This window comes from Callithrix jacchus, chromosome 1 (assembly GCF_049354715.1).
Source record: "Callithrix jacchus isolate 240 chromosome 1, calJac240_pri, whole genome shotgun sequence".
NCBI classification, from domain to species: domain Eukaryota; kingdom Metazoa; phylum Chordata; class Mammalia; order Primates; family Cebidae; genus Callithrix; species Callithrix jacchus.
This window is the reverse complement of record NC_133502.1, coordinates 192,446,681-192,459,326: the sequence shown is the minus strand read 5'-3', so window position 1 is coordinate 192,459,326 and position 12,646 is coordinate 192,446,681. Positions and strand designations below refer to the sequence as shown.

Sequence of the window (12,646 nt, the reverse complement as noted above, 5' to 3'; positions counted from 1 at the left end):
GGTGTCATCTTTGGTGTCACGCCTTTGCTAGGGCTGTTGTAAGTAAACATCAGAGACTGGGGAGTTTATTTTCTCATAGCTCTAGAGGCCTGAAGTCCAAGGTCAAGGGGTTGGCAGGGTTGGTTTCTTCTCAGGCCCCTCTCCTGGGCTTGTCTTCTCTGTGTCTTCACATGATGTTCCCTCCATTTGAGTCTGTGTCCTGATCTCTTCTTCTTTTACAAGTCCTGGTGGGGTGCTGTGGCTCACGCCTATAATCTCAGCACTCATGGAGGCCATGATGGAAAGATCGTTTGAGCTCAGGAGTTCAAGACCAGCCTGGGCAATGTGGCTTTTTTTTTTTTTTTTTTTTTTTGAGACACAATTTCGCTCTTATTGCTCAAGGCTGGAGCACAATGGTGTGATCTCGTCTCACTGCAACCTCCACCTCCTGGGTTGAGGGGATTCTCCTGCCTCTGCCTCCCCAGTAGCTGGGATTACAGTCACCCGCCACCACTCCTGGCTAATTTTTGTATTTTTGGTAGAGATGAGGTTTTACCATGTTGGCCAAGCTGGTGGTCTCGAACTCCTGACCTCAGGTGATCTGCCCTCCTCGGCCTCCCAAAGTGCTGGGATTACAGGCGTTAGCCACCATGCCTCCCCGCAAAAAGATTTTTTTTAAGTTAGTAGAGCATGGTGGGTGGGGGGTGCCTGTGGTTCCAGTTGCTTGGGAGGATTAGGTATAAGGATTACTTCAGCCTGGGCTCTAGAGGCTGCAGTAAGCTGTGACTGTGCCGTAGCACTCCAGCCTGAGTGACAGAGCGAGACCTCGTCTCGGAAATAAGAACCAGACATATGGAACCTTTTGGCTTTGGTTTAGCTTAATCACCTCCTTAAAGCCCTGCCTTCAGTAACATTCTAAGGTCCCGGGGGTTAAGGCTTCAACATGAATTTGGGTGGGGGGGCGGGGAGACGTGATCAAAACTCAGAAGGCAGCCTCCCGGGGCCATGGGCTCTGTCCCCTACATCAACGCCTAACAGTGTGTCAGCTCCATCTTTTGGAGACAAAACCAGTAGAGAATCCCTGAACTTTCAGCAGGGATGCTGATGGGAAGGGTACTTTGTCACAGCCCACATGTAAGAGGCTCCCTGCCAATGATGTCAGGGTCTAAAAAGCAGGGTCAGGGGACACAGGCCTTGAGCCCAGGGGACGGGAGTCTTCTGGAGTAGGTGTTAACAGTCCCCGTGGTTGGGAGGGAGGTGCTGCATAGGCCCCATCGGTCAAAGGGTCATGTGGCAGCAGCAGTCAGAGAATCCAGGTGAGGGGGCCCCATGTGAGCAGTGGGAGGAGAGCTTGGTTGCGACAGGAGCCAGGTGGCCATGCCATGGGCTCCAGCGCCCCCTCGGGTCAGATTCTCCTTCTCCTTCCTTGACCGTGTCAGGCAGCTGCTCCTGGGTTGCATGCAGAAGGCATGGAGAGAGGCCTGGCCCAGCCTGCTCCACACCACACTTTCTGTTTCGTGGTCCGGCAAGACTAAAGGTGGCTCCAGGTATTGCCCCTGGGATTCTGTGACCGCAACCATGTGGCTGAGTATGTGTTGAGGGTCCCCTGCCTCCCTTTAATTCCATGTGGAGTCTTCATGGAGGCAGGGGTTTGGCCAGAGGTCAAGAAGCTGGCCCTCCTCTCTCAGCAGAAGGCCCTAATGCAAGCATCCACCTTCCACCCTTCCGGTCTGACTTCTGTCTGTTTCTCCTGCAGAGTGAGCTGGACCTGGAAAAGGGCTTGGAGTTGAGAAAATGGGTCCTGTCTGGAATCCTGGCCAGTGAGGAGACCTACCTGAGCCACCTGGAGGCACTGCTGCTGGTGAGGAAGGTGTAGGAAGCTGAGCAGGGCGGGGCAGGGTGGGGCAGGGTGACAGAGTTGGGGAGCCTCTTTGCCCATAAGTCCCAGGTCAGCTGTCAGAGCCTGGGTGCAGCTCGCTGTCCCTGGTGTGGATACCAGTGGAAGACTGAGTTGCCAAACAAAAAAGCTGGTTTTAAAATTGTATTTGTTATGTGATTTAAAAATAAAAGTGCATATGTCAAGTAACTGTGACTGTCCACTGTCATGCCATGCACCTGACAGATGGCGGCCCCTCTCACCTGTGCCCTCTTCCAGCCCATGAAGCCTTTGAAAGCTGCTGCCACCACCTCTCAGCCCGTGCTGATGAGTCAGCAGATCGAGACCATCTTCTTCAAAGTGCCTGAGCTGTATGAGATCCACAAGGAGTTCTATGATGAGCTCTTCCCCCGCGTGCAGCAGTGGAGCCACCAGCAGCGGGTGGGCGACCTCTTCCAGAAGCTGGTGAGTGACCCAGAGCCGGTGCTGGCACTAGAGGCATGTACCACCACGCCCAGCTAATTTTTTTTATTTTTACTAGAGAGGGTTTTGCCGTGTTGGCCAGGCTGGTCTCGAACTCCCAGCCTCAAGTGATCCACCCACCTCCGCCTTCCGAACTGCTGGGATTACAGGTGTGAGCCACCTTGCCCAGCCTTTTTTAAAAAAGTTTATTTATATAGGTTTTGTTTGTTTGTTTTTTGAGACAGAATCTCCCTCTGTCACCCAGGCTGGAGTGTAGTGACGCGATCTCGGCTCACTGCAACCTCCACCTCCTGGGTTCAAGCAGTTCTCCTTCCTCAGTTTCCTGAGTAGCTAGGATTACAGGCGAGTGCCAACACACCCAACTAATTTTTGTATTTTTAGTAGAGATGGGGTTTCATCATGTTGGCCAGGCTGGTCTTGAAATCCTGACTTCCTGATCTGCCCACCTCAGCCTCCCAAAGTGCTGGGATGTGAGCCACTGTGCCCAGTCTTATGTAGGTACTTACAAAGAGACAGGGACTCACTATGTTGTCCAGACTGGAGTGCAGTGGCTATTCACAGGCACAATTCCACTGCTAATCAGCACAGGAGTTTTGACCTCCTTTGTTTCCAGTCTTGGCTGTTTCACTTCTTAGGCAAACTGGTGGTTCCCAACTCCTGGGAGGTCACCATATAGATGCCAAACTTAGTGTGTAGTGTACTACAGCCCAAAACTCCTGGCTGAAGCCATCCTCCAGCCTCAGCCTTCAGTGTAGCTGGGACCACAGGTACACACACCACCACATGCTGTGTGCACACACTACCTGAAGCAGGCTTCCTCCACAGGGAAACAAGTCCTCTAAGGGCAGATGTGGGCTGAGGCCAGGCCCCCTCTAAGTGTGAAGAGCATGTGATTCCTTATAAGCCCTGTCCCCAGCACTCCTGGACTACCCAGACACTCAGCTGTGGCCTCAGGCTTCTCCTTGGCTGGTGCTGGGGACTGAGTTTTCTGCTCTAAGGTGTGGCTTTCCTGTAGGCAGACCCCTCCCTCTGCCACCCTGTGCTGCAGACACCCCCCCACCCCGCACCCCCAGACTCCAGGCCAGAGCTAAGACTTGAGAAACACACAAGGCACTTACTTTGTTCCAGTTCTTGCTGCTTGGGGCTCTTTCCCCTACGGCCAGAGAGCAGGAGGCTGTATTTTGATGCATGCTGCCCGCTCCGTCTTTGAAGCCCCCCATTTCTCCCTGTGTGTGTCAGCAGTTTTAAAAGTAGTGGACATAACTTGGCCTTCTACCCTCCTGAGAAAGGAAGAATTGTGGTATTGGGGGAAGAAAAACATCCAGAGCTCTTCCTGAATAATATTCGAAATTGTTCAGAGACTTTTAAAAAATGTTAATATCTGATGAACACTGGAATTTAACTTTGGAAAGTTTCTGCCGGCTTCCCTGAGGCCTTGAGCTCCGTAGCCTTCATGTGGCAGATGACGCAGCTGGAAGACTCAGGGGAGAGGCTGGGGCTGCAGTGGGAAGTTGCTCCCCATAACTACAAGCTCAGTACTCACATGTGCCCAACCTGGGCTGGGTGTTGGGGCCTCTGCAAGAACAGATAAGCCGGGTGCCTGCCCTTGTCCCTGCAGACCAGCTCAGTAGGGTTGGCCCAGCACTGCTCCGTCAGGCTTCCTGGTTGGACAAGTCTTAGGACCAAAGGAGCTCACAGTGCCCTGCCCAGCTCCAGTGCCGCCTCCAAGCCCAGGAACTCATGATCCACGTCCAGTGGTTCAGAAAGCCAGGCCCAGATGCGGCTTCTGCCCCCTCCTCCGTGGGGCTGCACGGGCTGACTTCCCCACTCCGGATTTTGTTTCTGGCTGCAGTTTTATCAACTCAGAATGTTTATTTTTCTAATTATTTCAGGCTTACAGGAGAGTTCCAAGAACGGGACAAAGTATGGCCTTCACCCAGATACACTGATGTAACTTTTTGCCACATTTGCTTTATGTCTTTTTGTGCACACACAAACACACATGCACACATACGCAGAAGCACAGGATTTTTTTTCCCCTCTGAATACTTCATTGTTTATTTGCTGTGAACAAGGACATTCTCTTCTGTAACCCACAGTACAATTTGTTAAATTCGGGAATTTTCACACTGATGAGCTACTATTATTTAATATATAGTTACACATTTCCTCCAAAGTAACAGTCGCGTTCTTCACAGCTCTTTTCATTCTCTGATTCGGGTCCCGGTTTAAGATCATGTTATGAACTTGGTTGTCACCTCTCTTTAGTCTCCTTCCATCTGTACCAGTTCCTTAGACTTTGCTTGTCTTCTGTGACCTTGACTTTGTTTTTTTTGGAGGTGGAGTCTCACTCTATCACCCAGGCTGGAGTGCAGTGGCATGATCTCGGCTCACTGCAGCCTCTGCCTCCTGGATTCAAGCAATTCTCCTGCCTCAGCCTCCCACATAGCTGGGATTACAGGTGCACGCCTCCACACCTGGCTAATTTTTGTATTTTCAGTAGAGACGAGATTTCACTATGTTGACCAGGCTGGTCTCACACTCCTGACCTCAAGTGATCTGCCTGCCTCAGCATTCCCCAAAGTGCTAGGATTATACAGTGTAAGCTGCTCTTCCCAGCTGACCTTGACATTTCTTGAAGGACACAGACCCGCTCAGGTTTGCCAGTTTCCTGAGCTTCATGTTCTGCACGATAGCACCACAGCATCGAGGCCGTGTGCTTAGTGCATCAGATCCGGAGGTGTGTTTTTGATTAGTGAAAAATGTGGAAAGGAATTGCTTAGAACTTCTCACAAGCCACCTGGAAGATGTGAGCTCCTGGAGCAGGAGGGAGGAGAAGTCCTGAAAGGAGTCCTCCTCCCAAGACCCCTGAGACCCTGCCCAGCTGTCACCTCTTCTGAGAGGCTGTCCCTGGCCCTGACCACATTTTCCAAAGCAGCCCCATTGCTCTTGGTCCCCATCCTGGTTGTAACCATCTGCCATCACATGACCCGGGTCTGTTCACGCATGTGTTTATCAGGTGCTCTCCTGTTAGAACACCAGCTTCAGAGGGCAGTGACTCGTCTGAATTATTCACCACTGTGGTGACAAGGCCTAAAGCCGGCCCTTAGTTTGGTGGGGAGATACTCGGTGACTTGCAGAGGAGGAAGGAGGGAAAGGAAGAGCTCTGGGCCTCATCACTGCACTGACAAGGAAGAACCTAGAATTGGAGGATACAAGGTCTCCTCAGGGTGGCAGGGGCTGGTGGGTGTCTTCCGCCTGCAACCCTTTCCTTGTACGCTCTAAGACCCTTCGCACAGCCCCCATAGAAAGCAGGGCCAGAAGATCAGATAATACCAAGGGTGCCTGGTTTATCCAGCATCCGGAATTGTTATCTGCAGAAACATAAAATTCAATATAAATGCAAATGCATGTGGAAATAAAATTAGGTTTGATGCAAAACAAACGCCAGGAGCCGTGAATGCCTCGGGCTTCTAGTTTGCAATCAGCTGCAGGGGGAGTCTCCAGCCCTGACCAGTGAATCTCCTGGGTCTGCCCTTCCACTCCCCAGGCCTGGGTTTGCTGGTTTTCCCTCGCTGCCCCTAAAGCTGTTGTGAGGCCCAGAGATGGCTGTGTCTGCTGCACTCACACATAGGGGAAGTTGTTGCCGAATCAAGTGTGTTTCTGAGCTGGAGGTGCAGGAAGGAGATCTGTTATAGCCTTTGGTTTAATAGAGAACAAACAAAACACCTCTCACCTTACAGCCAGTCAGTCTCTCCCCTGCCAGGTGTGCAGCATGACACTGGGGCACCCTCACCAGGCCCAGGAGGGCTCGTGTCTGTGTAGCAGGAGGCTCTCTTCTGCAGAGGCAGCTGGACTCTGTGTGTCTTATGTGTCTGAAGGGACTGGACAGGAGTGGACACTGTGGGTGGGATGGGGGGGTGATCTCCGTGTCCAGGATACACTCCTGCAGCCAGAATGAGAAGATGCTGCATGCAGACACTTGTCCAGATTCACTGACAGCCTCGAACTCTAGCTGCCACTCGTGGCACCATTTCAGCGAGTGGGGTGGGAGGAATAAGTAGCTCTGGAAGGGAACTGTTACCTGCCTGGCGTCGTGAGTCACTTCTCAGCATGTCATTTTGGGAGCCGGAAGTGTGCTGGGTGCGTGGGGAGGGGAGCAGGTGGGAGGGAACAGCACGGAAGATCCGAGGCCCCTGGAGTTCCTGATGAGCTGTTGGAGGGAGCCCGCTCCTCGGAAAGGCGGGGGAGCTGCAGCACCTGTCGACTCTCTCTTCTTCCCTGCAGGCCAGCCAGCTGGGTGTGTACCGGGCCTTCGTGGACAACTACGGAGTTGCCATGGAAATGGCCGAGAAGTGCTGTCAGGCCAATGTTCAGTTTGCAGAAATCTCTGAGGTAATGCCTTGATGCCATTCAGCCAGGCGTGCCCTGACTCCCACCTGTACCCTCCACCTCCCCAGGAGAACAGAGGACACCAGATCAAGATCTGGTCATGAACCCCAGCTGTTGACAGATTCTGCCGGGTTTGCTGCCCCATGCTGGGGATGCTGTTGTGCCCAGACAGGTGGAGCGGCTGACAGGATGTCCTGCCTCCCCAGAGGCTAGGGCCTGATTCTGGGGGTTGGCCGGGTTCTGGGGACACTCTTTGCACCGTGTGCAGTGAGGAGTATCTATAATTCTGCCCGTTAACAGCTCTCACCACAAGAGTCCTGAGGCTGACTTTGTACCTGGCACTGGAGGGGCAGCTGGACGGGCCAGTCTTCCTTTTCCAGCCCATCAGAGACCATGAGAGCGGGAAGCATTGAGGGGCTATTGCCGCGGGGCAAGGGCTCATGTCACCCGTGCTCTCTAGACCCATGTGAGGAGCAAAGCAGCAGGTTGGAGCTGCACTGCCTGCCTCAGGCCCCACGTTTGAGAGGCTACTGACTCCCTGCCTGCGTTTAGCCCCAGGAAGCTGAAACCTCAAACCATGCAGTGTTAGCACCCTGGGCCTCAAAAGAGTCATTCAGAAACAGAGACCATGAATGGGCTATTCAGGAGGCTGGTGGCCAAGCCAGGACCAGAACCCAGCCACATCCCTGGGTCTGCACTCTCCAGACTGGGGTTCTTCCTGCCCTTCCCCACCCTGTGTCTGCCTGGTGGTCACTCTGCGACATTTTCCTCTTCAGGGGCCTTTGCCTCTTGATGATCCCACCAACTCGCTGTAGCTTTGCCTTCTGACTTGGCTTTCCCCCACCCAGCAAGGGTTATGAGCAGAAAGTAGGGGTTCTGCATTCATGCCCTACTTTTAGTGCCCATGTCTCTTTCTAACCCTGCAGTTCTAGCATAGAGCACAATTGGAGAACCACAGGGCTAGAAAGAGACATGGGCACTAGAAGTAGGGAATGAATGCAGTCACCCTTGCTGAGACACACCCTCAGCTGTCACCCCTGGGCTTTTGCCATCGTACTGTTCATCACAGGACGGCGCATCATGGTCCCCACTCTGATGTTTCCAGTAGTAGCAGTACCTGCCACCCTGTTCCTCCAGAGCCCGTGGGGCGCCCCGCTCCACCGGGTGCTGCTGGTAACAGGCTCTGTATGCATCCGGGGCGCCAGCTTCCCTCCCTGCTGCCAGACTCCCTCTGGACCATTCAATCTGTTCTCTCTTCCTTTTTCTTTAAATGAGCAACTGTCCTCCCCAGCAGCTGGAATGGTGACACCGAATTTCAAGTGTGACCTTGACAAATCAGGGACCTGAGCTTTTAAGAGCAAGTTATAGTTAGACGGGCAAGTTCAAGTCCACCTGGACAGGTTTCTGCAGAGGAGGGAGGAGACACCATGGGACGCCACCTGGGGATCACGTGGTCTCACCAGCTATGTACCAGTGGATTCTGAGCTGTGGCTGGGATGCAGGAAGCGGGATGGGGCTCAGGGTCAGCCACAAGCCAGCCCACTGTGAAGGTTTGTGGCACTTGCATCGTCACAGTGACATGCACTTTGGTTGTCTGTGTTTCAGAAAAGATCCAGAGAAATTGGAGTCACCCAGAGAGAGCAGAGTCAAACTCAAGGAAGAGAAAGTAGCAAGCCCTATGGAAGTGGGAGGGGGTCAGTGCTCAGGCATGGGACTTTGACGATCACCTTCTAGTATAGGAAGGAGTGGAATAGTGTCCATCTTCTCCTGGGACAGTCCTGAGAGATGGGCAGCATCCAGTTAGATCTGGTTTCATGGAACGCCAGCTCTCCAGACAGTAGGTAATAGGAATTATATGAAAAGGGCTTTGGGAGTCAGGCCGGTTTGGGAGATGCAGGGTTAAGCCAAGCTCACATGTTTTCTTTTCTTTTTTTTTTTTAAGATGGGGTTTCACCATGATGGCTAGGCTGGTCTTGAACTCCTGACCTCAGGTGATCCACCCACCTCGGCCTTCCAGAGTGCTAGGATTATAGGCGTGAGCCACCGTGCCCGGCCAACTCATACATTTTCTTGAGGCAGGTGTTCCCAGAACTTGCGGATAACTCCCAAGCATCGCACTTTCCAAGGCACGTGGGCCGCCTCCCAGGCTCATGTGAGCCCAGCACCTGGTTTTTGCAGTCTTTGGTAACTGCCGAGTCAGATGTACAGAGGAACAATCACTGCGAGGGCTGTTAAACTCTCAGGAAAGGTACCAAAGCGCATGGCAGCCTTTGGCCCCAGCGAGCTGGAAAAGACTTTCTTTTTGGTCTTGAGATGTTTTCTACAGCACAAGAGGTTGGCAGAGTAACCTCAGAATCTATTCCGTCTCTGCGGCTTATGCCTTTGTTCAGAAGCTTAGTACCAGGAATTAATCTCAGCTCCTTCCCAGCGGATCTGAGGCACACAGGGATCTTTTATACCGAATTTCTCCAGTGATGCGTTCAATGCACTTGTATCAAAACATGCTAGGCTCTTCACTTACAAGACCTGCTCTTGCCCTGGAAATCTCATTAGCACCTCATTTTTTTAGCAAGTACACTTGCAAATCCAGAGAGGGTGGGTAGAGGGAGAATCCCGTGTCCGTCTGCAGTGGTGGGCCTGCCCTGGCCGTCTCCAAAGGCGACTGCTCTTCCGAACTGCCAGCCCCCTGCATGCCATCTAATTGCCCCAAGAAAACAGTGATGTGTGTTTAGGAGCGGGCTCCTGTTGGCCTCCATTTGCCAGATTCTCTGTGAAAGAGGTTCTCAGCCAGGCGTGATTTCGTTCACAGGGGACAGACACTTGGCAATGCCTGGAGAAGCTTTTGGTTGTCACAACAGTGGGAAGGCAGGCGCGCTCCTGTGCCTATAGGTAGAGGCCAGGGCAGCCGCTTAGCACCCTACGGTGCACAGGACAGCTGCTCAGAGAATCTCCAGCCCAAAATGTCAACAGTCCTTGGCTGAGAAGGCCTGTCCCAGGTGGACCGTGGCCTCCAGGGCATCCTGCGTGCTCAGCTTGCCCGTGGGTCCCTGCACACCCTGTGATTTCATTATCAGCTCAGAATGCGCCTGGGTTCATTGCAGTGAGGGAAAGCCGAGATTGCTGCCAAAGGTGGAACTTTCTGCCGCATCGAAGCTGCTTCTATCATCTCTGTGAACATGCGCTTTTCTCCCTGCAGAACCTGAGAGCCAGAAGCAACAAAGATGCCAAGGATCCTACGACCAAGAACTCTCTGGAAAGTGAGTTCTGCTGGAGCCTCTGTGTGCCCTCGTGGGGGTGCTGCTGCCCTTAGAGGTGGCGTGTGGAAAAGCAGACACAGTGCCCACTTGGGTCACCCCTTGGTGCCTTCCCTGTTCTACTCTTCAAAGAGGGTGGGACAGGGAAAGAACAGCTCAGGGAGGGCAGGGAAGGACACGGTCAGAACCAGTTTGCAACAACAGTAGCAACAAGGTGCTGCTTAAACTGACTTAAATGTCATCATGTTGTCCCCAGTGGCCTTGTAAGGAGGACTTTTTTTTTTTTTTGAATTGGACTTTTGCTCTTGTGGCCCAGGCTGGAGTGCAGTGGCAGGATCTCAGTTCACTGCAACCTCCACCTCCAGGTTCAAGTGACTCTCCTGCCTCAGCTTCTCTAGCTGGGATTACAGGCGTATGCCACCACACCCAGCTAATTTTTGTGTTTTTAATAGAGAGAGGGTTTTTCTATATTATTCGGGCTGGTCTTGAACTCCTGACCTCAAGTGATCAGCCTGCCTTGACCTCCCAAAGTGCTGGGATTACAGGCGTGAGCTACTGCACCCGGCTGTAAAGACGATTTATTTTCGGTTTTTGCCAATGACAAGTTTAGTCTTGAAGTAAGCTGTGCAGAGCACAGGTTCTAAGTGGCTGGACGGGGATTGAGTCCAGAGTTGCTGGGAAAGTGGTATCAGGAATTATCAGTCAGTTCTTTCTTTCAGTTGTTAGGGTGTTGTAAATAGTTACAATTGCAAAGAATAAGCCCCCGCAGCTTTGTTCTCAGAGCCTCAGTTTCCCCGTCTGCAAAATGAAAGTAGCAATATGTGCCTTACGCTGGTCGTGGGAGTCTCATGAGGAAACATACCTCACATGTCTCAGAACACACCTAAGCGTCCATGCCTGGGATGGGCCACGCTCACTGTCATCACGGAGAAGTACAGGCGGCTGAGGTTGGCCAGGGGGCTGCTCCCATTGCAGTGGGGCTCGTGTGCCTCTGGGGTCCAGGTGTCCTCAGGCAGGTCACCAGAGAACCTGTCAAACCAAGAGTTGTTTTGGCATCTGAGTAGGTTCCTGCCTGTCTCCGAGTCAGACATCTGAAACATCCCGGGATTGATGGTAAGGGCAACCAGGAGGTCTGCTCTCAGTGTACCCTTGGGCTGGAGAGCAGGTCTCCCTCCAGAGTTGGGGTCTTCCCTAGCCCCTCCTTGCCAGGGTGGGCTCCCTGACCCCAGGAGTGGCAAAGCTGAGCCTTTTTAGCTGTTGTCACTGAGCCAGCTGTGCAGGCCCGGGTCTGATGAGCTGCTCTGGACTCCACATGCAATGAATGTCCAGGGCTTAAAGCTCAGAGTGTTCCAGGTGGGTGCTGTAGCCTTGCCCTTGTCACTGCGCAGAGGGGAGATGGGGCCTGTGGAGGCTGGGGCAGCCCCCTCCCCACTCACCCTTGCACTGAGGGTGTTCAGGCAGCTGGTGTGCGTCTCCACATGTGGCCTCTCTCATCACTCCTCTCTCTCCACAGCTCTACTCTACAAGCCTGTGGACCGTGTGACAAGGAGCACACTGGTCCTCCATGTGAGTCATAGCACCCCTCCTGACTGGGACCAAAACTGCCCCCTAGGGCACATGCAGCACCAGTGCTCTGTGGGGCACATGCAGCACCAGTGCTCTGTGGGGCACATGCAGCACCAGGGCTCTGTGGGGCACATGCAGCACCAGGGCTCTGTGGGGCACACGCAGCACCAGTGTTCCGTGGCATTTCTTTTGGTTGTCATAGCTGCAGCCGAGGGGGCGCTGTTGGCATCTAATGGGTAGAGGCCTGGGGTGGTGTTGGACATTCTGTAGTGCAAGGGACAGCTCTCTCTTGCCCCCCAACAAAGAATTACTCCACGCAAAATGTCAGTAGTGCTGAGGTCGAGAAACCCTACCCTAGAGCCTTACAGAGGAGCCCCTCTTGGCCGTGTGCATGCGGCTGGGTTTGCTGGAGCACATCCAGAACCTGCTTCCGGGATGTTGCTCACACAAGTGTGGCCCAGGGGAGAGATGCCCGCACAGCCCGGCCCAAGTGAGAGAGGCAGTGGTGACACGACACAGTGATGACACCGAGGCAGTGGTGACACGACACAGTGATGACACCGAGGCAGTGGTGACAGGAGGCAGTGGTGACAGCGAGGGAGCCAGCACTCTGGGCTTTGTCTGCACCTCGTGTCTGCACTTTGCACACAGTGGCAGGTGCCAGGGCCCCCTGTGTCTAACTCGTCTGTCTTCCCCGGGCAGGACTTGCTGAAGCACACTCCCACCAGCCACCCCGACCACCCCTTGCTGCAGGACGCCCTGCGCATCTCACAGAACTTCCTATCCGGCATCAACGAGATCACACCCCGACGGCAGTCCATGACGGTGAAGAAGGGGGAGGTGAGTGTGGCGGGGATGGCTTGGGTTTGCCCAGCCTGCTAAGCTGGGGCAGGCAGGGCACCCTCAATCTGAGGCCTAGAGCCCCTCCTGGTCCTCAGCAGACCTTGCCTTTTGGGATTGGCGAGCTTGGCAGCACACCCAGTCCTGTGTGGAAGGCGTCGGGGTGCAGTTGCAGGGGTGACTCCGCACGCACCACGCCCTCCTAGGCGGCGTCCGTCACCGTGCCTTACTCAGCCACCTCTTTCCTTCTCTGTCA

At 53.7% G+C, this 12,646-nt stretch overlaps 1 protein-coding gene across 1 annotated transcript in view; it reads left to right on the top strand.

The window, feature by feature from the left end:
* The window catches only part of LOC100394907 (breakpoint cluster region protein-like), a 97,991-nt gene that overhangs the window by 9,465 nt on the left and 75,880 nt on the right, over positions 1 to 12,646 (top strand). Inside the window, exons 2-7 of the mRNA XM_078335111.1 lie at positions 1,736 to 1,840; positions 2,135 to 2,320; positions 6,626 to 6,733; positions 9,927 to 9,987; positions 11,498 to 11,550; positions 12,253 to 12,390. Coding sequence (XP_078191237.1) covers positions 1,736 to 1,840; positions 2,135 to 2,320; positions 6,626 to 6,733; positions 9,927 to 9,987; positions 11,498 to 11,550; positions 12,253 to 12,390 — 651 coding nt within the window. The remainder of the gene's footprint in view (positions 1 to 1,735; positions 1,841 to 2,134; positions 2,321 to 6,625; positions 6,734 to 9,926; positions 9,988 to 11,497; positions 11,551 to 12,252; positions 12,391 to 12,646) is intronic.